This window comes from Pan troglodytes, chromosome 4, assembly GCF_028858775.2.
Source record: "Pan troglodytes isolate AG18354 chromosome 4, NHGRI_mPanTro3-v2.0_pri, whole genome shotgun sequence".
Lineage (NCBI taxonomy): Eukaryota > Metazoa > Chordata > Mammalia > Primates > Hominidae > Pan > Pan troglodytes.
This window is the reverse complement of record NC_072402.2, coordinates 154,826,299-154,851,890: the sequence shown is the minus strand read 5'-3', so window position 1 is coordinate 154,851,890 and position 25,592 is coordinate 154,826,299. Positions and strand designations below refer to the sequence as shown.

General features: G+C 41.2%; 1 protein-coding gene across 5 annotated transcripts; it reads left to right on the top strand.

Annotated features, from left to right (window-relative positions):
* On the top strand, positions 1–24,951 carry MED7 (mediator complex subunit 7). 5 transcript variants are annotated; one of them, XM_063811614.1, is made up of 4 exons: positions 28–72; positions 1,957–2,043; positions 3,251–3,386; positions 22,358–23,508. In XM_063811614.1, the coding sequence occupies exon 4, from the start codon at positions 22,375–22,377 to the stop codon at positions 23,074–23,076; it is 702 nt and encodes a 233-aa protein (XP_063667684.1). In that variant the 5' UTR covers positions 28–72; positions 1,957–2,043; positions 3,251–3,386; positions 22,358–22,374; the 3' UTR covers positions 23,077–23,508. The 5 variants fall into 5 exon arrangements, with proteins under 5 accessions (XP_016809603.1, XP_016809604.1, XP_063667684.1 ...); XM_016954114.3 differs by lacking the exon at positions 1,957–2,043 and having other exon boundaries at positions 1–72; XM_016954115.4 differs by lacking the exons at positions 1,957–2,043; positions 3,251–3,386 and having other exon boundaries at positions 24–72.
* Positions 24,952–25,592: the final 641 nt, after the last annotated feature.

Genomic DNA, 25,592 nt, shown 5'->3' with positions numbered 1-25,592 from the left:
ATGCTACAGCTGGAGACCCCAGCCTCCAGGCAAGTAGAGCTCCACCACCCGCCCACGGCCAGCAGAGCCAATGTGAGTGTTCGGCTTTGCCTCAATCCCTTTTGCTTCCCCGAGACTGTCAAAGCCACAGACTAAGAGCTGGGATGCATGGCCACCACCATGTCCCCTCACCCATTCTCCTCCTTTCCCTGAATGCCCCTGAACATGGACATTCAGTCCAGTTCTTAGCCTACGCAGAGACAGGATTCACATCCCCTCAGGGGATATTCAGGGTAGGAAGGAGCAATACAGCAGTATTTGTAGGCAATTAGAGTAGGAAATCTATTCTTCTAGATCAGGAATTGGCAAACCATGTTCTGAGGTCCAAATCTTACCAGCTGCCTGGATTTGTAAATAAAGTTTTATTGGAATATAGCCACAGACTTTCCTTTGCATATTGTCTATGGCTGCTGTCATGCTAAAAATGACAGCTCTGAGTAGTTGCAATGGAGACCATATGGCCCACAGAATCTAAAATATTATCTGGGCCTTTAAGAAAATGTGTGCTGACTCTTGATCTAATCTTAACAAGTCTTCCTCCAAGGTGTAGACAGTGGAGAAATTCTCACATATGCTTACCAGTAGACAACTAGGAGAATGTTTACAGTAAAACAAGTTGTAATAGCAAAACCCTGGAAATTGCCCAAATGTTCATCAAACAGGAGAGTTAATAAATTGTGGAATGGACTACAGTGCATAATCTACAATAGTGAAAATGAATAGCAGCTATACATGTTAGCATGGATAAATCTTTATTTTTTATTTTTTTGAGACAGAGTCTCAGTTTGTTGCCCAGGCTGGAGTGCAGTGGGGTAATCTTGGCTCACTGCAACCTTGGCTGCCCAGGCTCCAGTAATTCTCATGCCTCAACCTCTGGAGTAGCTGGGATTACAGGCATGCACCACCATGCCCAGCTAAATTTTTGTATTTTTACTAGAGACAAGGTTTTGCCATGTTGGCCAGGCTGGTCTCGAATTCTTGACCTCAAGCAATCCATCCTCCTCGGCCTCCCAAAGTGCTGGGATCACAGGCGTGAGCCACCATGCATGGCTGGCATGGATAAATCTTACATAATGCGGGATACTAAAAGCAAGTCACAAAAATATATATGATATAGTGCAATTTGTAGAACAGCTCAAAAATAAGATTCAACAATGGGATATATATTTGCTAAAAGTATAGAGAAAAACAAGGAAATAATAATCACAAAATTAAGGATAGTGACTATCTACAGGATAAAGGGAGAGATGTCTGATCTGAGGGGCACACACAAGGAGTTTCAACAGAATAGTGATTATTCTATTTCTTAAAGAAGAGGTTGTATTCATGGGGTGTTGTTATTTTATCTTTATTTTAATATCTCTGAAATCAGGATTGTTTTTAAATCTCTGTCAGCAAGGTGTCAATTGCATGTCACTATCACTGCCTTAGAAATGCCCTAATCAATTTATTTCACCAATGTTTTCCTTTTTACACATACACACGAGAGATTTATGACAGAATATCTAAATCTGAAAGATATCTTTCAATAAGCACGAAATAAAAATTCTAAGTGACATAAAAAGTATTCAGAATACAGAAACACGGAAAAATGTTTAAATATATTAAGAAGTAAAATAGTCCAAAATGCTGTGTACTAACATGATGTAAATTATGTGTTCGTGTGCAAGTTAATTCCCAGAATAAAAAAATCACACTACATTAGAAATGGGATTATAAATTTTAAAAACCTTTACTGTAAAAAAAAATTGTCTTTCCATTTTTAAAAAACCTGTAAAATGAGTCCATGGAAAACATTAAATTATTAACACCAAATAATAAAATTTGGATTTGAGAAAAATGATTCTGAGAGCCATGTAAGTCCAGGAGGGGAGCACCTGCCCAGCCTTGCAAGTCTTTGCTCATTCTCTGCAGCAGCAGTACCTTGGAGGACAGAAGTTGGGTTTCCGGCAAAACTTAGGGACCTTTTCTGAACACCAAATATGTGTAGCCAAGATGGAGGAGGTGAGAAACGATGTATTCTGGGAGGAGCGGTGGCTTGTCAGTATCAGGGGAATCCCTTCTCTGTTGCTCTAGTGGGTGGCTGGAAAATCTCATCTTGTGATTTTTGATAAATACCATAGAGGCTGAGATTAAGATGTTCTGGGAGTTGACTCTTGAAACAGTGGGTACAGGTAGAAGGAGAGAGAAAGAGAGAGAGGCACATGCTCTAAAGTCTGAGAGGGCCTTTGGGAAAGCCACCCGGGAGTGTGAAAGGTTGGCAGGTGGGGTAGAGGAGAGAGATAAAAGGAAACTCCTTTCAAAGCCTTTGGTCTGGAGTTCCAGATTTACAGCTATGCCAGGGTCTGAATTATCCTAGCTACAAATGGTTTAATCTCATAATTGTGTAGACTATGGCTTTATCTTTTGTCTTTCTTCTAGTCTTGTTTTTTACACCCTCCCCTGTCTGAGGGCTTCTTCAGCATGAATATAGTTTATCCACCCAAATGCAATTTAAGTAAAGTAGAGATGGGGACTTGCCCACCACAGCGTGCTGTGCCATGCACTTTCTCTGCATTTCCTTTTCTATCTTGATACTTCATCAAGAGATAGATGCATAAATACCTATGTATTTCAAAGCAACAGGCCTCTTCCTCAGAGGGAGTTATCAATTGGGGCATCAAGTCAATACCCCTATCAGATAAAAGCCAATATTTTTAACAGCAATATTTGTCACCATGGTAACAATTCTGCTGCTGCAAGTGCAATGAGACAGTGGATGGTCGATTACTAACCAATGTTCCAAACTTAAAGTCTGGCATTACACACATAAGAACAAAGATGACAAAGCGATATTTTGCCAAAAGCAGTATAAGATCACTCATGCAGTTGTCATGTTAGGGTGGAGTCTTTGAAGCACAGGAAACTGGTCTATAGTGAGAAGAAGCAAGGTGCCTCAAAATGTCAAATGCCATCATGGCTGGCAGGGCAAGAACGGAAGGCGAGATGCTAGAGGGAGCAGCAGGGGACAGACTGTGCAAGGCTTTGAGGTTCGCATATGCTACTTTGACTTCTGTCCTTAGTAATGAGAAGCCACTGAAACATTTTAAGTTGAGGAGTGACTTGATCAGATTTGTATTTTGTAAAGGTCACTGTAGTTGCTGTGAGAAAAAATATTTGGGAAGGTAGTTGTTAATATGTGTCCTTATGTAATTCCTGTCTTTTGCTGCAGGATCTATAAAATGAGATTAGAGGAGATGTTTTGAAAGACACGTTCCCATTAGAAATATCCATGTGATGGCTGGGTGCTGTGGCTCATGGCTGTAATCCCAGCACTTTCGGAGGCTGAGGCTGGTGGATCACCTGAGGTAAGGAGTTCGAGACCAGCCTGGCCAACATGGTGAAACACTGTCTCTACTAAAAATACAAAAATTAGCCAGGCAGGTGGTGCATGCCTGTAATCCCAGCTACTCAGGAGGCTGAGGCAGTAGAATCTCTTGAACCTGGGAGGTGGAGGTTGCAGTGACCAAGATCGGCCATTGCACTCCAGCCTGGGTGACAGAGCGGTACTCTGTCTCAAAGAAAAAAAAAAAAAAAGGAAATATCCATGTGGGGTATATGTGGTGATGCACTATCCAGACCCTCCTTCAATGAAGGACTTGTGTCCTCAGTTGCTGAGAATGCTGCCCGCAGACAAGTTTCAGCCGGCAGTGAGTTTGGAAATTGTGCCAGTTGCAGAGATTTCTTTCACCCAATGTGATGCTCTTTCCAGAGCCCACATCAAGAACTGAGCGATGCAGAGTATGAAAGTCTGGCTGTCAGCCCAATACAGACCAAGTCTGAAGGGCTATTCTAGTTCCAGAGCTTCCTGAGGAGCCTGCATCAAAATTCACCTTCCTTCCCTGTGTACTCCTACTTCCACCCTTTTCCCTTCCACAGGTGCTGGTCCTAAGGGCACTCCTTAACAAACATCCTTCCCACAAAACTCTGTCTCAAAATCTGCTTCACAGAGAACACAACTTACAACACTATGTCAGTGTAATGCGCTGGGGTCACCTCCTTGAGACTTCACTAACCTTATGAAAAGTGTTGATGATATAACCAGGAAGGATATAATGTAGCATATACAATTTTGAATTTAAATAATTTTAAAACTAGGTATATTTGCTTACTCCCAAATTAATTGGTCTATTTTAGAAAATTCAAAACATGTAGAGATAAAAAAGGAAACAAATATTTAATTGATTGCTTCGACAATTCACTTCTTACTGCTTCCAGAAAGTTGGAGTAGACGTGTTTTTCTCTGTTCCTCCTGATCAGTACAACTAAAGATTTTGGACATTACATATAAAACAAACAGCAGAAGACTTGAAAGGTGGAAAGAAAGCTAGGAACTTCAGGAACTGAGGAACAACATGCTGGTTATTTCCCTGGGTTTTTTGTTTGTTTGGTTAATTTTTGCCTCATATATTCCACAACCTGGAGGTGAAGAAGCTGGAACCACCTACACCAAAAAAATCCCAACAAAAAATATGATCAGGAAAAAATAAATAAATAAATAAATAAAGGACCAGGACAGGGGCAGCCAAGAAAAGCAGAAAACTTTTACACAATTACAAGTCGACTTCAGCCAAACATCACAGAAAAGAAAAAAAAAAAACCAAAAACCCTGTGGCCCCACCCTTGCTCATGACAGCAAAGGTTGAGCTGGAGTTGAGATTAACATCCTCATGAGGCTATAACGAGGCCTCCTATACCCCAAGTGTGTGGTATCAGAGAATGCCAAGGAAGGAGCTTGGACTTTGACTTTCACTCCTGATAGCTGGTAATGAAGCCCTTCCCTCCTCTTCCCTGTGCTAGTGGTGTCCATATGGGGAGTTGGAACTCCCACCATTGCCCAGTAGTCATGGTAAGTCCACCCTGGGGGCCAAGTAGGGAACCTGAACTGCTATACAAGTAACAAGGTGGCGCCCCCCTCCCCATCTCCTGCTGGAATAGAGTCAGAAGAAGCCTGTTAAAAGTAAATTTAAATAAGATTCAGAGTCTCCCAATGAATAAATGTCCAGACTTAAACCAAAAATCACTAGTCATACCAAGAAATAGGAAAATTCAAAATGGAATGAAAAGAGACAACCTATAGGTGACAACATCAAAAAGACAGAGATGTTAAGTTAATATCATAAAAATTTTAAGGCGTCCATGAAAAGGGAGTTAGGAATGTGCTTGGAACAAATGAAAGAAATAGAAATCCTCAGCAAAGAATAAAAAAACTTCAGCAAAGAAAAAGAAGATGAAAAAGAAGAACCAAATGAAAATTTTAGAACTAAAACTATAATAGCTGAAGAAAAAAGCTCAGTGGTTGGGCTGAACTGCAGAATGGAGGAGAAGAGAAAAAAATCAGTGAACTGAAAGAGGATAATAGAAACTACCCAATCTAAACAACATAGAAAATAGTGATTAGAAGAAAAATAAAGCCTCAAGGCCTTGTGGGACTATAACAAAAGATCTAACATTGTGTCACTGGAGTCCTAGAAAGAGAGAAGAAGGGGTAAGGCTGAAGAAATAATGATTGAAAGCCATCAAATTTGGCAAAAGACATAAATCTACAGATTGAAGAAGCTGAAATAACACCAAATAGGGTGAACTCAGAGAAATCCATGCTAAGACAAAGCACAATTAAATTCTGAAAACAAACAAACAAAAAATGTTGCCAAGGTGGGAAGATCACTTGAGCCCAGGAGTTTGAGAACAGGCTGGGCAACATAGGGAGAACCCGTTTCTAAATTTTTTTTTTTTAAATTAGCTAGACATGGTGGTTCACACTTGTAGTCCCAGCTACGCAGGAGGCTGAGTTGGGAGGACTGCTTGAGCCTGGGAGGCTGAGGGTGCAGTGAACTGTGATTGTACCACTGCACACCAGCCTGTGAAACAGAGCAACACCTTGTAGCAAAAAAAAAAAAAAAAAAATATTTTTTTAAAGTAGCTACAGAAAAATGGTGTAATATCTACAGGGGAAAACAACTCAAATGACAGTGGATTTCTTATCAGAAACCATGGAAAACAGAAGTTAAGTGACACATTGTTTTTCATGTGCTGAAAGAAAAGAGTTGAAAACCCAGAATCCCATCCCAGCAAATTAATACTTCAAGAATAATGGGAAAATCAAGACATCATCAGTTGAAGGAAAACAAAATTTGTCATCAGTACGCCTATCCTACAAGAATGGCTAAAGGAAGTTCTGTAAACAGTGAGGAAATGATTTATAAAAAGTAGGGAGAGATTGTGGAAGATAAAGAGGAAAGAACATGGTAAGCAAAAACATGGGAAAACACAGTAGATTTTTCTTCTCTTGCATTTTCTAAGTTATGTTTGACAGTTTAAGCTGTCTGATGGGATTAAAATTTTGTAGAGGAAATATCTAAGGCCATTATATTATAAATGTGGGAGAGTAAAGGGATAGAAAGGGAGGTAAGGTTTCCATATTTCACTCAACCTAGTAAAATGACACGATAGATTGTAAAAACGTTATGTATACATAATAGAATACCTACAGCAATCACTAAAAAAGCTAAAAAGAAGATATACTCAAAAACACTATAGATAAACCAGAAAAGAATTTTAAAAACTGCTCAAGTAAACCACAGGAAGGCAAGAAAATAAAATAGAAACAAAAACACAGAGAACATAAAGCAAAAAATAAAATGGCATACATAAGCCCTGACATATTAATAATCACATTAAATGTAAATGGTCTAAATACACCAATTAAAAGACATTGGCAGAATGAACAAAATAACATGACCTAACTACATGCTGTCAACAAAAGCTCCCTACAAATATAACGATATAGGCATTTTGAAAGTAAAACAATGAAGAAAGATACATTACAAAAACATTAATCAAAGTGAACCAGAAATAGCTATATTAATATAAGATAGACTGCAGAGCAGAGAAAATTACCACGGAGTGGCATAATGATAAAAAGGATATTAAAGGGAAGAAGAAGACATAGCAATTCTAAAAGTATTTCAACCAATTATAAGAGCTGCAAAATATGTATATTTTCGGTAGAACCGAAAGTAATAAACAAAACCAAATTTGTAGTTTGAGACCTCCACACCCCTCTCTCAAAAATTTAAAGAACAATTAAACAGAGAATTGGTAAGTATACAGAAGACATCAAAAACACTATCAACTGACAAGATTTAATCAAAATTAATAGAACACTCCATTCAACAACAGCAGAATACACATTCTCATCAAGATACCACAGAACGTATACCAAGATCAGGACAACATCCTGGGCCATAAAAGAAACTTCAACAACTTTAAAAGAATTGAAATAATATAATGTGTTTTCTGACCACAGTGGAATCAAACTAGAAATCAATAACAGAAAGGTAACAGGAAAATCTCCAAACACTTAGAAATGTGTTGTTAGAATCTAAGAGGTCAAAGAGGGTCAAAAAGGTAGTCTAAAGGGAAATAAAAATTACATTGAATTGGCAGGGCACGGTGGCTCATGTCTATAATTCCAGCACTTTGGGAGGTTGAGACAAGAGGTTTGCTTGAGCCTAGGAGTTCAAAGTAGCAATGAGCTATGATTATGCCTCTGTACTCCAGGCTGGGCAACAGAGTGAGACTCCAGAAATAAAATAGAAATAGAAATCATATCAAAACATGCGGGATACAGGTAAATAAAGGAACTAGCACTGTATGCATACACTTTCTAGAAAAGACAAAGAGGTTTTTTTTCTTTTTATTTCTTTTCTGTTTGTTTGTTTTTGTTTGAGACAGGGTCTTGCTCTGTCGCCCAGGCTGGAGTGCAGTGGCACAATCTTGGCTCACATAAACGTCAATCTCTCAGGCTCAAGCAATCCTCCCACCTAAGCCTTCTGAGTAGCTGAGACTACAAGTATGCGCCACCACACCTGGCCAATTTTTGTATTTTTAGTAGAGATGGGGTTTTGCCGTGTGGGCCAGGCTGGTCTCGAACTCCTGACCTCAGGTGATCTGCCCGTCTCAGCCTCCCAAAGTGCTGGGATTGCAGGCGTCAGCCACTGCACCTGGCCTAGGCTCACACCTTATTTAAAAAATGAACTCAAAATAGATCACTGACTTACTTTAAAAAACAGAAAACTATGAAACTTTTAGGAAAGAAACATGGTGGATAATCTTTGGGAACTAGGACTAGGAAAAGAGTTATTAAACTCAACACCAAAAGTATAACTAGTAAAGGGAAATATTGATAAACTAGACTCCTTCAAAATTAAAAACTTTCACTCTATGAATGACCCGGGGAAAAGAATAAAAACAAGCTAAAAACTGGAGCAAATATTTGCAAACTACATATTCCACAAAGGACTAGTATGTAGAATATATAAGGAACTCTCAAAATTCAACATTCAAAAAAACAAACAGTCCAATTAGAAAATGGGGAAAAGATATCAAGATAAATTTTTATCAGAGGATATACAGATAGTACATAAGCCCATGAGAAAATATTCAGCATCATTAGTCATTAGGGAAATGCACATTAAAACCACAATGGTTTAATACTATACACATATAGATAATACTATACACATATTAGAATGATTAAAACAAAAATAATAAATAAGGAACAACACCAAATTATGATGTAAAACCAGAGAAACTATACCACCCACACATTTCTAGTGGGCATGTAAAGAAAGCCAATGAGGAAAACAGTCTGGTAGTTTTTTTTGTTTGTTTGTTTGTTTTTGAGACAGAGTCTCAATGTGTTCCCCAGGCTGGAGTGTAGTGGCGTGATCTCAGCTCACTGCAACCTCTGCCTCTTGGGTTCAAGTGATTCTCCTGCCTCAGCCTCCCGAGTAGCTGGGATTACAGGCATGTGCCGCCATGCACAGCTAATTTTTTAAATTTTAGTAGAGACAGGGGGTTTCACCATATTGGCCAGGTGGGTCTCAAACTCCTGACTTCCAGCTACTCAGGAAGCTGAGGTGGGAGGATCATCAGAGCCTGAGATGTTGGGGCTGCAGTGAGGCATGATCACACCACCGCACTTCAGCCTGGGTGAAATAGTAAGACCCTGTCTCAAAAAATAATAATAAATATTTTAAAGTTACCCACGAATGACGGTGCACACCTGTAGTCTCAGTTACCCAGGAGAAGGAGGTGGGAGAATGCTTGAGCCCAGGAGTTTGAGGCTACAGTGAACTATGATTGTGCCACTGCCTGGGCAACAGAGTGAGACTATGAATCTAAAACATGAAATAAAACAAAACAAACAAAAAACTCCCAAACAAACAAAAGATAATGATATCTAGGGGTTTGGTGAGAGGGAGGACATGCCAGAGCACAAGGGATTTTTATGGCAGTGAAACTTTGTCTATGGTACCATAATGGTGAATATGTGTCATTATATATCGTCAGACCCACAGTGTACAACACCAAGAGTGAAGACCATTGTGAACTATGGACTTCAGGTACTAATGATGTGTCAATGTCGGCTCATCAAAATCAAATGCACCACTCTGGTGCAGGATGTCGATGATAGTGGAGGCTGTGAGTGTGTGGGGGGAGCGGGTATATAGGAACTCTTTATACTTTCCACTCAGCTTTGCTGTTAACCTAAAACTGCTCTAAAGAATAGTCTATTTAAAAAGTAAAGTAGAGTGGTTGGCTGGGCACGGTGGCTCACGCCTGTAATCCCAGCACTTTGGAAGGCTGAGGCGGGCAGATCCCTTGAGTCCAGGAGTTCAAGGCTAGCCTGGGCAACGTGATAAAACCCCGTCTCCATTATAAGTATGTTTTTATTGGCTGGGCACGGTGGCTTATGCATATAATCCCAGTACTGTGGGAGGCCAAGGTGGGAGGATCACGTGAGGTCAGGAGTTCGAGACCAGCCTGGCCAACATGGTGAAATCCCATCTCTACTAAAAATACAAAAATTAGTTGGGTGTGGTGGCAGGCACCTGTAATCCCAGCTACTTGGGAAGCTGAGGCAGAAGAATTGCTTGAATCCAGAAGCTGAGATCGTGCTGTTGCTCTCCAGCCTGGGTGACAGAGCGAGACTCCATTTCAAAAAAAAAAAAAAAAAAAAAGTTTTTAATTATAGGAAAAGGGAAAAAGGTAGACTGGTTATGGAATTACAGGGCATCTTTTTAACCCCTTGGAAGAAAAGTTTTGTTCCCTCATCAGACATGACTCTTCAAACGCGCTTTGAAATCTGTGAGATTGCTTTTTCTAATTTGTACGTAATCAACAATAAATACATAGGGAGATAATAACAGTACTAATCAATATCAAATCTCAAAGAAATTTGGAGATTATATGATTCAGTGTTTGTCAAACTTTTGCACATATTGTTCTTTTAAAAAAATTAAAAATATAAAATCATAAATGGAACTTAGTAAACAAAAGAGATGAAGGTGAGGGTCCTCTGGCTGAAAGTAGGGGTAGAGTGGGCAGCCTGAAGCCCCACCAGCTTGGCTCCCCTTTGCCTCAGGGGACACCTGGAATGCATTTCCGTGACTTGGAGGCCACTGGTTTGACCTGAGATTCTCACTTTACTGAGAATAATGTGTCTTGCTTGAGGTTACCCATCTGACTGGTTGAAATCAGGTCTATGGAATCTCAGGCCAGACTCTTTTCCATTCTGCTTTACCCTGATTGATTTGGGGGGATTCTCAGGTTAACACATGTTGGAAGACAAACCGGGACTCAGGTGTCAGAGGTGGTGGAAGATGATAAGGAGACAAAGGAAAGGAGACTAGAAGGAAGATAGTCAAATTCTGTGCAATACATAGACTGGAGACTGAATGGGGTAAAGAAACCCCCAGGGGTCAGAATTCATAAAATCTGTCTCTGTCAGAAGCCCAAGTTCTAAGAGAAGTTCATCTTGGACCTGAAGCAGGGTGGAATCAAGTGGGTAAAGACTTTCCCAGATAACTGTAGGGAAGTAGCACCTGGACTTGCCATGGGTTGGGCCACTGTGTCTGCAGCACCTAGGAAAGTAGCTGGCATGTAGTAAGTGAGCAATAAATATTGGGTGAATGCCACCCTGGGGAACATGGCAAAAGCCTGTCTCTACAAGAAATATCCAAATTAGCTGGGCGTGTTGGCACATGCCAGTAGTCACAGCTACTCGGGAGGCTGAGGTAGGAGAATCACTTGAGCCTGGGAGGCAGAGGTTGCAGTGAGCTGAGATCCTGCCACTGCACTCCAGCCTGGGCGACAGAGTGAGACCCTTTCTCAAAATATTTATTTCCTAATAAATACATCCATTCGCCAAAGATATATAATATATAAAAATACATAATATATAATTATATAAAATACATTATATATAATATATAAAAATATAATACATAATATATAATTTATATAATATATAAATATATATTGTATTTTTGTAATGTATATTTTAATATACATTACAAATCTATATTAAAATATATATGATATATAATATATATAGGGGGTGAATAAATGCATCATTAAACTTTCAAATCCTGTCTAAGAGGGCACTACCACCCATACCCTCGGGAAAATAATTCTGGCCTTTTACAGTTGCATGAAAAACCTCTCTTCTCTAAATGGTGGTATGTGAACTACTAATCCTGTCTTTATTTAAATTGTAATATTTTGGCTGGGCGTGGTGGCTCATACTTGTAATCCCAGCACTTTGGGAGGCCGAGGCAGGCGGATCACCTGAGGTTGGGAGTTCGAGACCAGCCTGACCAACATGGAGAAACCCCGTCTCTACTAAAAATACAAAATTAGCTGGGAATAGTGGCGCATGCCTGTAATTCCAGCTACTCGAGAGGCTGAAGCAGGAGAATCACTTGAACCAAGGAGGTGGAGGTTGCGAGAGCTGAAAAGAAATTGTAATATTTTGTAGATCATGAGTTTTTCCCTTAATTTTTTTATTTAAAATATTGTGTTAAGATATTATTTATCTTTTTTTTTTTTGAGACGGAGTTTTGCTCTTGTTGCCCAGGCTGGAGTGCAATGGTGTGATCTCAGTTCACCGCAACCCCCGCTTCCCAGGTTCAAGCAATTCTCCTGCGTGAGCCTCCCAAAGGGCTGGGATTACAGGCGTAAGCCACCGCGCCCAGCCGATATTATTTATCTTGATTACTGAGTTTGCTCCTCCTTAATTTTGTGCATGAGGCGTGTTCCTTACACACCTCCACTTAGTCTTGATCCTGATATGAAGCTACACTGAAAGCAGGTAGTTCACATTTGTACACACACCATTCAGGAGATTTTTTTCTTTTCTTTTGCTTTTGCTCAAATCTGTCTTTGAACAAAAATATATTCAACATTGGCCATGTGTGAGGTAATTCCAGGGATTGTTAAGGGGATGCCCAGATAAGTCAGGAACTTAGCTACAGCCATAGAAATAAAACAGGCGCATAATTACAACTTCAGCTAGAGGAGTGCTGTAAGAAGTAAAGGAAAGAGGCTTTGAGTTGGTGAGAGGTAATTTTTATTTGGGTGAACTGAGAGAAACCTTTTGGAGAAGACCATCTTTGAGATGGATCTTAAAGAGGGAACTTAAATGGATCGGACAGAGCCCAGATCCTTTAGGGAGTGTATAGAAAATCAATCAATCAATAAATCAATAAAACAGTTATTTTTTGTTGTTGTTGAGACGGAGTCTTGCTCTGTTGCCCAGGCTGGAGTGCAATGCTGCAATCTCAGCTCACTGCAACTTCTGCCTCCTGGGTTCAAGCGATTCTCCTGCCTCGGGCTCCCAAGTAGCTGGGATTACAGGCACACACAGCCACGCCTGGCTAATTTTTGTACTTTTAGTAGAGACAGGGTTTCGCCATGTTGGCCAGGCTGGTCTCCAACTCCTGATCTTAGGTGATCCACTTACCTCAGCCTCCCAAACTGCTGGGATTACAAGCGTGAGCCACCGTGCCCGGCCGTAATGGGTATATTTTGTGATAATTCAAAGAACAGGTATGATGATGGCATGGCTATTTTTTTCCTCTGGTGAAATTCCACATAAGGTAAATGTAGATTTTAATAGTAACAGCTACAACAAATTCAAAAGGGCTTACCTGCCTTTTTGTAGGATTACAAATTCATTTTAGGTTCTTCAGCCTGCAAGTGATAACTCAGGAGGACCCAATATGTGAGACACAAATCTTTCCCATAGAAAAGTTTAAGCTGGGGAATATTTCCAAATGCCAAGGTTGCTGCTCCCCCTGCTGGTAAGAAAAAATGCTGTAGGCAAAGCAAACCACAAGCACTCTCCCCACCCATGTGCTGCACACAGATCTGGATTGTTGACGTTTTAGTGATAAGGTCATTAGCAGCCATGAAGTAACAACAACAAAAAAATAGTGATTAGGAATTGAAACTATACTGCAGACTGCAGAAAAAAATACATTAGCAATGACTCTCAACCAAAGTGCATCATTAAGGCCAGGGACGGTGGCTCATGCCTGTAATCCCAACACTTTGGGAGGCCAAGGTGGGTATAAGGCAGGAGACCACTACTACTCCTGCTGCCCTCCTCCCCTCACCTTGCCTAGTTCACAAGACAGGAGGAAAGAGAGAAAAAGCAAAAAGTTGGAAAAAAACAAAAGTAAGATAAATAGCCAGACAACCTTGGCAACACCACCCAGCCCTAGGAGTTAAAAAAAGTAACAATAACATCAACCCCTGACCTAAACTACTTGTGTTATCTGTAAATTCCAGACACTGCATGAAAAAAGCATTGTAAAACTTTTTGTTCTGTTAGCTGATGCATGTAGCCCCCAGTCACATTTCCCACGCTTGCTTGATGTATCACGACCCTTTCACGTGGACCCCTTAAAGTTGTAAGCCTTTAAAAAGGCCGAGAATTTCTTTTTCGGGGAGCTTGGCTCCTAAAACGCAAGTCTGCCGATGCTCCCGGCTGAATAAATAACCTCTTCCTTCTTTAATCCGGTGTCTGAGGAGTTTTGTCAGCGGCTCGTCCTGCTACAGGTGGATCACCTGAAGTGAGGAGTTCGAGACCAGCCTGGACAGCATGGTGAAACCCCATTTCTATAAAAGTAAAAAAATTAGCTGGGCGTGGTGGTGTGCATCTATAGTCCCAGCTACTCGGGAGGCTGAGGCAGGAGAATCACTTGAACCTGAGAGGCAGAGGCTGCAGTGAGCCGAGATCACACCATTGCACTGCAGCCTGGGTGACACAGTAAGAGCTTGTCTCCAAAAAAAAAAAAAAAAAAAAAAAAAAAAGTGCATCGTTAAAACCATATACAGTATATGAGCTTATAAAAATCAGGAAGAAACAGGGACTGGAGATGAAATTTTTCTTTTCTTTTCTTTTTTTTTTTTTGAGACGGAGTTTCACTCTTGTTGCCCAGGCTGGAGGACAATTGTGCAATCTCGGCTCACTGCAAACTTTGCCTCCCGGGTTCAAGTGATTCTCCTGCCTCAGTCTCCTGAGTAGCTGGGATTACAGGCGTGTGCCACCATGCCTGGCTAATTTTGTATTTTTAGTAGCGATGGGGTTTCTCCATGTTGGTCAGGCTGGTGTCGAATTCCTGACCTCAGGTGATGTGCCTGCCTCAGCCTCCCAAAGTGTTGGGATTACAGGCGTGAGCCACCATGCCCAGCCTTTTTTTTTTTTCCGTTTTTTTTTTTGGCAGAGTTTCACTCTGTTGCTCAGGTTGGAGTACAGTGGCGCTATATCAGCTCAAGCAATCCTCCTACCTCAGCCTCCCGAGTAACTGGGACCCCAGGTGCATGCCACCATGCCCAGCTTGGAGATAAAAATTTTTACTTGCTATCTTCCAGTGATTCTGCCGGGCTGATCAGCAAGCCAAAGATACAATGTAACTGACTAACAGACGCTCAGAGATTATTATCTATAAACCTGCCTACCAATGACAGAGGTAGTAAGGCCAACAAAATTAACAAGTTGCTGTAACAATTCGACTTCTATAAGCATAAATAAACAAATAAAAGGAGTTTTGACCCTTACTGGGCATCAAATACAAAAATTAACCCCAAAAGGATCATAGACCTAAACGTAAAACTTAAAATTAGAAAACTTGTAGAAGAAAACAGAGGAAAAATCTTTGTGACTTTGAGTTAGGCAAAGATTCTTGGAAAGGACACAAAAAGTATGAGCCATAGAAGAAAATAATTGATAAACTGGTCATCACCAAAATAAAAAACCTCTGCTTGCTGAAAGACACTTAAAAAATGAAATGATTAACCACAGACTAGGAGAAAATATTTGTAAAAGACATATCTTATCAAGGACTTATATCTTGTGTGTATTTGTGTGTGTGCACCCTTACAATTCAATAGTAAGAAAACATGCCAGTTTAAAAAATGGGCAAAAATTTTGAACAGACAGTTCACCAAAGAAAAGATATACATGGCCAGTAAACACATGAAAGATACCCAATACTAAGGAAATGCAAATTAAAATCATCATACAGATATTAGAATAGCAAAAAGTAAAAATTAAAAGGATAATACCAATTTGCAGATTGAGGGCAACTATACCTCCGATAGATTGCTGAGAAATGAAAAATAAGCAGCCTCTTTAGAAAACTGCTTGGTAGTTTCTCATATAGTTAAACATATAATTATTATAATGTCCAGCAATTTTGTCACTATGTTGTTATCCAAAAGAAATGAAAACATATGTCCATACAATTGACTTGCATGGGAATGTTTATAGTAGCTTTGTTAAGAATCACCTCAAACTGAAATAACCCAAATGTCTATTAACCGGTGAATGGATACATGAATTACAGTATATTCATACAATGGAATATTCCTTATCTGTAAAAAGGAACAAAGTATTATACATTGAACAACACTGATGGACTTCAAAAGTATTATGCTAAGTGAAAGGAACCAGACACCAAAAACTACATACTTTCTAATTTCATTTATATGACATTCTGCAAAAGGTAAAACTATATGAACAGGGATCAGATCAGTGGTTACTAGAGGATGGGGATAAAGGGAAGGAATTGAAATAAAAAAAAGTTGTTCGGGGTGATGAAATATTCTACATGTTAATCCGGGTGGTAGTGGCTTTATGCCAGTATGTATTTATCAAAACTCTTATAACTATTCACCTAGAGTTAATTTTATTCTATGTAAAGTATCCCTCAATAAATCTAAATTTTAAAAAATCAATAGGGTGGAAACTAAAAATTTCTGCTTGTCATTTAGGTTCAAATGACAGCGATGTTTTTTATAACGTGCCAAGATCCTAAGGGAGGCAAGAAGTCGGTTACTGTGTGTCTTTGCCCATTTCTACCCTTTCATCTCCCCCGCTCTTTCTTTCTTTGCTCACTAGCTATGGAGCACACAGGCTCCCTTCCTCTCTCTAATTCAGAAAGATCATGGCAGCCCCACACTCTTTGCATTTGCTGTCTCCCAGATCTCTGCACAATTCACTCCTTCATATCTTGTTTCCAAAGTTAACCTTCAGTGAGAGGCTACCCTGACCACCCTGTGTAAAGTAGCTATTCCCCAACCCACATCACTATCACATTAATCTGTATTATACTTCCCCCATAGCCCTTATCACTATTCGAAGTTTTTACTTGTTTGTATACTTCTTGTCTGTGTCTCTCTAGAACACCTTCTAGAAAGAACACTTTTTTCAAAGGCCCCAGTGGCTTTTGTCTGTCTTTTTAGCCTTCTAGACCAGTGCCGGCACAACAGACACACAATATACAGATTTATTCAATGAGCATATTCCTTGTTAAGCTGTAGTAGGCATCTTTAAGTAATAAGCTTTCCATTGAGATTTTGCCAATATAGTCATATAATTAAATGTTTAACACACATCATATTGTCACTAGCCCTTCTCATGATATGGACTTCATATCCATTACTCATTTGAAGTTTATTGGAAAGAACACTAGATTGATAGTCAAGAGTCCAAGATTCTAGCCTTGATTCTGCTACTAACTGTTAAGACACTGCACCTTTGGGCCCAGTAATTCTATTTCTAGAAATTTATTTCAAAGAACAAAATTGGACACATGCACAAACATATATGCACCGGGATGCTCATCATCCTGTGTAGTTACACTGGCTCAAATTTGGAGAAAAATAATTTAACACAATGAGGATTTGGCTAAAGAGACTGTGGTATAACCACCAAAGCCACACTATGAATTTATTTGAAAGTGATGATTGTATTCATTTTGTTTCTTATTCAATAAACACTTATTGAGTATTTGCCAATTTCAGGCACCGTTGTATGTAGGTTCAAACACAACAGCAGTAAATGAAACAAAGGTCCCATGCTCATAAACCTGATATTTTTGATGGATAAGAAAGGCAATAAAATACATAAATATACTATATAAGATGATTTCAGATGATGAGAGGTTCTATGAAAAAAAGATAATACATAGTAAGGGTTTCAGGAGCATCTCCCAAGAGAAAGATTTGGGATGGGATGCGCTATTTTGTATAGAGTAGTGTAACCCCAGAAGAACTCTTTGAAGTCACATTTGACCAGAAACCTGAATGAATTGAGGAAATGAAGCCGGGCACGGTGGCTCACGCCTATAATCCCAGCACTTTGGGAGGCCGAGGCGGGCGGATCACGAGGTCAGGAGATTCAGACCATCCTGGCTAACACGGTGAAACCCCGTCTCTACTAAAAATACAAAAAAATTAGCTGGGCGTGATGGCATGTGCCTCTAGTCCCAGCTGCTGGGGAGGCTGAGGCAGGAGAATGGCGTGAACCTGGGAGGTGGAGCTTGCAGTGAGCCGAGATTGGGCCACTGCACTCCAGCCTGGGTGACAGAGCAAGACTTCGTCTCAAAAAAAAAAAAAAAAAAAAAAAAAAGAAAGAAAGAAGGAAATGAGACGTGTCAATATCTATGCAAAGAGTTCCAGGGAAATGCATTGGCCCCAAGGCCGGGATGTACTTGGCAATTTTGTAGGGCCTGTGATATAGGCCAGGGGAAGGATGTCAGATTTTATTCTAAAAGTCATAGAAAGCCTTGGAGGATTTTGAATAGAGGAGTGATAAGACCGGTCTTATATTTTAAGAAGGTGTGGTAAATAGACTAAGGGAGGACAAAAAATCAAAGAAGTCCAGGTGAGAGATAATGGTGGCATGGCATAGGACCATAGCAGTGGGAACGGTGGTCAGTCATATTTGGAACTTTATTTACTTATTTTTAAATAGATCTAATGCAAAAGGCTGGTACGGCAGTTTCGGTGGGGTATGTGAGAAAGGAGAAAAAGGTGATTCCTTCGATTGAACATTTGCAATTGAGTAAAGTGCTACTGGGGAAAGATGTCTGTCACCACTGGATATGAGGGTCTGAAGTGCAGAGGAAACGGTGTTCCAGGGCCTGCATGTAATCATCCGGCTGATATCTGACTGAGAAGTGGTTGGAGAACTGAGTCCTGGGGCAATCCAATAATCAAATGTGCCAAATGCTGCTGACAGATGGAGTAAAATGAGGACTGGGAACGACCATTGGAAGTCACTGGTGCAGGATACATTGCGGTCAGCGGTGAGAAGAAAAGCTGGATTGGGTTATGCTCAACGTAGATGGATTTCTTCAGGAAATAAATTGATACGTGCGGGGGATTTAAAATGGGGGAGTCCGGAAGTGGTGGTTCACGCCTACAATCCCAGCACTTTCGGTGGCCGAGGCGGGCGGATCACTTGGTATCAAGAGCTCGAGATGAGCCTCGCCAACACGGTGAAACCCTGTCTCTACCAAAAATACAAAAAAAGAAAAAAAAATAGCTGTAACCCCAACTACTCGGGAGGCTGAGGCACGAGAATAGCTTGAATCCCGGAGACTGAGGTTGCAGCGAGCCGAAATCGCGCCACTGCAGTCCAGCCTGGGCGAAAGAGAGAGACTCCGTCTCAAAGAAAAAAACAACAAAAAAACCCTGCATGTCTATATTTTCGAATTTGTATGTAAGACGTCTTAATTGTATGCGTTAAATTAAAAAAGGACAAAAGGAATGGAACTACCAGCAGCGACTAAGTCAGTAAAAGAGTGGTAATTGGGAAGGGGGTGGAATATACGCAGGCGCAATAGCAAGCGTTTCTTTTGGAGGTTATTTTCGTGTCATAAATTTCTAAATTCACGTTGTCTTACAAGAGCATGTTAAACATTAAAACATAAGATTGTTTCTGGTCAATAAGGGGTCTATAAAAAATAAAGCAATAAGGTGTCTTGTTTAATTTTATGCCTTAATTAAAAAAGAAATAAACGGAACCCTCAGCTATGACTTTTGAGAGTCAGTAACGGGGGGATGGGAGGAGTCAAATATACGTAGGCGCAACAGCGAGGGATCGGTCTGAGGCGGATCTAGAATTTCGTTAAAGGACAGCTAGTACAGCCAATCAAGGACAGAGTCGGTGGCTTCTTCCCGGAGGAGACCGGAAGTTGGTTTCGGCTGCAGAGGGGAAGGCGGCTACCAGTGTAAAGCCAGAGCTGAGGTGAGTGGGCGGCAACGGTTCGGGGTCGCCGCCTGTGTGCGCTTTTTTCTTCCGGACCCCGCAGCTTCCTCTGTGCTGGGCTGGGAACTGGGGAGGCATGGCTGAGTTCGGCCTCCAAAGGCGGTCTCTCGTCTTTCTCTCCCGAGTCTCTCCGAGAGTGCGGTCTCTCCGAGAGCGCGGAGGCCTCAGGGTGGACAGCCTGGAGGAGGGGGCTCTAAGCGCGGCAGTCTCGGGGCTTCAAGCGCGGCAGTCTCGGGGCTTCCTCCGTGTTGGGACGCCGAGCCGGAGTGGAGGTTGGGAGACCCGGCGTCTAGTCCCCGCGCCGCTGTTTTTCTAAGGTGTGTGGCCTTGGGCGAGTCATTTGCCCTCTCCGGCTCTTTGTAACATGAGAGTAGCCCTCCCTGCCCTTCCTTCTTCTGGGAGCAGTTATGAAACAGCTGAGATATGGGGGCAGGCGAGGGCGGTAGATCCCAAGCCTAATCGTCAGGTCCATCTGGAGAGGTTTTAAAAGCGACATTCTAGGGCCCATTCACAGTAGACAGAATGAATCAAATCTCTGGGGCTGGGACCCTGGAATGTCTGTCGTCTTCTGGTGAAGCTCCTTCTCCCCCAGTAGAACAAACACTAGATGTTGGATCTTGAGTTAAGAACCAGCTCTGATGCTTGGCTCTGGTTTTATTAAAAATAAGACCTCCATCACCTTTGAAAAGTTCCATCTAGAGAGACAGTAGAGAAAGAAATATAATTTTTGTGATACGCAAGTCCTTATTGTACAGTTAGATGCTTCACGGCTTAGGGATATAAGAGAGCTTGCCCTTTGGAGCTAAAGGGACCTGGGATAAGAATTCCTGTTGTGCCATTTATTAACCTTTTGATCTGGGGCAACCCTTCCCCTCATTGAGACTTCGGATCCTCACTTCTAAAATGAAATTGATAATAGAACTTAATTCGTGGGACCGTGTGGTGGCTCACGTGAGCCTGTAATCCCAGCACTTTGGGAGGTCGAGGCAGGTGGATCACGAGGTCAGGAGATCGAGACCATCCTGGCTAACATGATGAAATCTCGTCTCTACTGAAAATAGAAAACATTAGCCGGGCGTCGTGGCGGGCGCCTGTAGTCCCAGCTACACAGGCGGCTGAGGCAGGAGAATGGCGTGAACCTGGGAGTCCGAGCTTGCAGTGAGCCGAGATCGCGCCACTGCACTCCAACCTGGGTGACAGAGCGAGACACTGTCTCAGGAAAAAAAAAAAATGTATTTTGAAGTACCAGATCACTGTTAATTCTTTGATTTTGGTAATTGTGCTTTGGGTAGAAGAAAACATTCTTGTCACGAGAAAACACACTGAAGTATTCAGGGGTAAAGGAATGAAAAACCAATAAAGCAAATGAAGGAAAATGTTAACATTTGGAGAATCTGAGTGAAGAATATGAAGTGTTTTTTGTGTATTCGTGCACTTTTTCTGTAATCTGAATTTATGTTAAAAGTTTTAAAATGTTTGGGTGTGGTGGCTCACGCCTGTAATCCCAGCACTTTGGAAGGCCAAGGCAGGAGGATTGCTTGAGCTCAGGAGTTCGAAACAAGCCTGAGTAACATGGCAAAACTCTGTCTCTACAAAATATACAAAAATTAGGCGGGCTTGGTGACATGCTACTGTAGTCCCAGCTGCTTGGGAGGTTGAGGTGGGAGGATCGCTTGAGCCTAGGAGGGCGAGGCTGCATCATCCTATGCACCACTGTGGCATAGTGGAAACTCAGGGCTGCGCCATAGCTGCCCTCAGTACCTCACGAATTCTAAGTATAATATTGCTTCTAGTAGAATACTTGCCCCACCCGATGTTAGAGTGTGTTGTATCTTGAAACTCTGATAACACCAATCTAAAGGAGCACTTAAGGATCTTCTCATTGGATGGTATACCTAGGCTTAAGGTGGAATAAGTAGAGGTTATTATGGCCATAGATACTGGGTTTGAACCTGGGGTTTGACATTTCTGTGATAGTTGTAGAGAAGTTAATGTGTCCATACAGGCCAGGCGCGGTGGCTCACGCCTGTAATCCCAGCACTTTGGGAGGCCAAGGTGGGCGGATCACCTGAGGTGGGGAGTAAAGAGACCAACCTGGCCAACATGGCAAAATCCCGTCTCTACTAAAAATACAAAAATTAGCCAGACATGGTGGTGCATGCCTGTAATCCCATCTACTTAGGAGGCTGAGGCAGGAGAATTGCTTGAGCCCAGGAGGCGGAGGTTGCAGTGAGCTGAGATCCGAGATTGCACCACTGCACTCTAGCCTGGACATCAGAGCAAGACTCCATCTCAAAAAACAAACAAAAGTTAATGTGTCCATATAAAATTGCATAGTATACTGTGACAAAAAGGGTATGGAACTGAATCATCATTTCATTCAGGAACTTTGGATAATAATGTGTTTAGGATTTAGCAATGTTAATTTTGTCAGAGTGTTTATGAGAGATACAATTAAGTATTTGCTATTGGAAATAAATCTGTAACATAAAACAAAAGTGATTGTGATATGAGATTGGGAGACAACCTGTGTAGTTTGGTTATGGAAGAGTAAAGAAATGGGGCATAAGTGGTGAGGGGCATGGAGTCCAGAAGATTTTCTTTAGAGATGAGAAGATGCTACATATTTTTTAATGCTGATGAAATTATTAGAGAATGGAAAATATGTGAATGGTTGAGAATATAATGCCTACTTAGAAAAGATGGCAGACTTTCCCTATCATAAATGTTAGTTTTAGAAACCAAGGAGATCATCTTGTCTTCGTCCCCAAACTGCTGGAAGAAAAGGAAGAAAATATTCCATCTGTAGTTATGGAATGTAACAGGTTTGTCTTGTGGCTCTAATAAATCTTTGGTCTGTGTCCATAGGTTCTTGATAGTCCACAATGGGTGAACCACAGCAAGTGAGTGCACTTCCACCACCTCCAATGCAATATATCAAGGAATATACGGATGAAAATATTCAAGAAGGCTTAGCTCCCAAGCCTCCCCCTCCAATAAAAGACAGTTACATGATGTTTGGCAATCAGTTCCAATGTGATGATCTTATCATCCGCCCTTTGGAAAGTCAGGGCATCGAACGGCTTCATCCTATGCAGTTTGATCACAAGAAAGAACTGAGAAAACTTAATATGTCTATCCTTATTAATTTCTTGGACCTTTTAGATATTTTAATAAGGAGCCCTGGGAGTATAAAGCGAGAAGAGAAACTAGAAGATCTTAAGCTGCTTTTTGTACACGTGCATCATCTTATAAATGAATACCGACCCCACCAAGCAAGAGAGACCTTGAGAGTCATGATGGAGGTCCAGAAACGTCAACGGCTTGAAACAGCTGAGAGATTTCAAAAGCACCTGGAACGAGTAATTGAAATGATTCAGAATTGCTTGGCTTCTTTGCCTGATGATTTGCCTCATTCAGAAGCAGGAATGAGAGTAAAAACTGAACCAATGGATGCTGATGATAGCAACAATTGTACTGGACAGAATGAACATCAAAGAGAAAATTCAGGTCATAGGAGAGATCAGATTATAGAGAAAGATGCTGCCTTGTGTGTCCTAATTGATGAGATGAATGAAAGACCATGAAAGATGTTTCTTTTTCTTTTTTTCCTTTTGATAATAGCATCATATATTAGTTCATTTTCTTTTGGACAGTCTTAAGAGAAGTTTCACTAAAAATGTAAACAGCTTTAATCTTGACTCCAACTTTTTCAATTATGAGATGTCATAGGCAGTAATTTCGCTGTATAACAAGCATAGACAAATGAGTATCCCTGCACTAAGAAGAATCACTTTAAAAAGCAAAGTGTTAGCTGCTGTTGTATGGGACATTCCTATGTTTTAGAGTTGCAGTAAAACTTTGATGATAACCTCAATAATAGCAAAGTTTTCGTCTTTGAAAAGGGGATTTAGCATTTGCTTTAAGAATGATAGATAAATGGATATCAAGCTCTATAAATGTAAAACTATGAAATCTTTAGACTTATTCCATTAAAAATTTTGCTTAAGCTCCAAAAAGTAGCGTAACATGTTGATAGAGAGGAGCCCAGTAGAGTTATAAAATAGAAACTTCATTTTTTCCTCATGACTGCTTCTGTAAACCCACTAGCTCAGTCTTTTCTCCCTATCCTGAATGGACTGTTGCAGGGAAGTCCCATAAATTGTTTTTTTTTTTTTTTTCAGTCACTCAGGTAATAAGTCCTTTGGTCATTTTAAGTTACAGACATTAATTTTAGTAATTAAGATGTCTGTGTCATTAGCTACACATTTTCTTTAAAGCTAAGCTCAGACTTGTTTAAGTCCATAATGGGAAAGGGGTGTGATGGCAGAGACTGCTAGGTGTCTGCCAAAGATTCTTGCTCTTTGAAGATATGTTGTCAAGATGTGGCAACCCAGCCAGGGACATTTCCCTACTCACAGCATCTCTGTGAGAACATATGACTAAGTTGTAGGCGGTGAAATGTGGGCATAGGAATCCAGGCTTGCCCCATAAACATTTCTTGCATGATCCTCCATTCTCTTCTCCCAGCTGCTGGTTGGACGGTCGTATCCAGGATAAGTTTGGAAGCCACCGAAGATGGCAAAGATTGTCAGTCTGGTTCTTTGAATGACCGTGAGGACTAAGTCTTCCTTTCAGTAACTCCACTCTGCCCCTAGCTAATTGGACTTTATATGAGCACGTTCTTCTCTTCTTCCCCCGACTGTCCATCTGCTCTTCCACCAAGGTGTTAGTGGAGAGTTGACCTTGTGTCTGAGGATCTCTGCCTGCCGTTTTCTTAATGTAGGCCCGTGGTTCTTAAAGTGTGTGGTCCTGGACCAGCAGCATTGGTATCACTTGGGGACTTACTAGAAATAAAAGTTTTAGTATAATCCATAGGTTCAGAAAAATAAAAAATAAATGAGGGTTCTCTGGCTCCATCCCAGACCTTTTGAACCAGAAACTTCTGGGTGTAGGTCCCAGCAAGCTGTATTTTAAGAAGCCTATGTGATTATGATACATGCTCAAGATTAAGAACCATTGAGGCTGGGTGCAGTGGCCCACTCCTGTAATCCCAGCACTTCGGGAGGCTGAGGCTGGTGGATCACCTGAAGTCAGGAGTTCGAGACCAGCCTGACCAACATGGGGAGATCCCATCTCTACTAAAATACAAAATTAGCTGGGCTTGGTGGCGCATGCCTGTAATCCCAGCTACTCGGGAGGCTGAGGCAGGGAGAATCACTTGAATCTGGGAGGCAGAGGTTGTGGTGAGCTGAGATTGCACCATTGCACTCCAGCCTAGGCAACAAGAGCAAAACTCCATCTCAAAAACAAAAAAGCACCATTGAGAGGCAATGCCTTTCCCCAGATGTCTACTTTCTTATTTCTTCCGTAGCCCCTGGTTTCTAGCATAGGGATTTGCTCAATTAAACTTTCATTGGTCCTAGAGCTAGCAAAATTCACATTAAAATGATTATAAGGGGCCTGGCGCAGTGACTCATGCCTGTAATCCTAGCACTGTGGGAGGCTGAGGTGGGTGGATTGCTTGAGGTCAGGAGTTTGATACCAGCCTGGCCAACATGGCAAAACCCCGTCTCTACTAAAAATACAAAAATTAGCCGGGCGTAGTGGCAGGCGCCTGTAATCCCAGCTACTCGGGAGGCTGAGGCACGAGAATTCCTTGAACCCAAGGGGTGGAGGTTGCAGTGAGCCGAGATCGTGCCACTGCACTCCAGCCTGGGTGACAGCAAAACTCTGTCTAAAATATATATATATATATATATATATGTATGTATATATATATGACTACAGGTCAGTTCTCTATGAAATGTGCATACTGTGCTTTCACAGATCCAGGGACTGTAAGTTATCCCTAGGTAGACACTTCTTTATCAGATAGGCAGTTGGTTGGCTAGTCTCAACTTTTGTTTTTTTCTGGTACGTAATGTGTTTGGTATAGACCTTTGGGCCTCAGAGACTCCAGAGGACATAGTTCAGGCTCTCAAGCTTAAATTGAAGTGGGGAGCATCACCTTGTGAGGGAGAAAGGTGGAAATTGCTTAGCACTTGAACAACTCTCCAAAGAAAATTCTCTTTCTTTGACTCTGAGAACCTTGAGGAAGGTG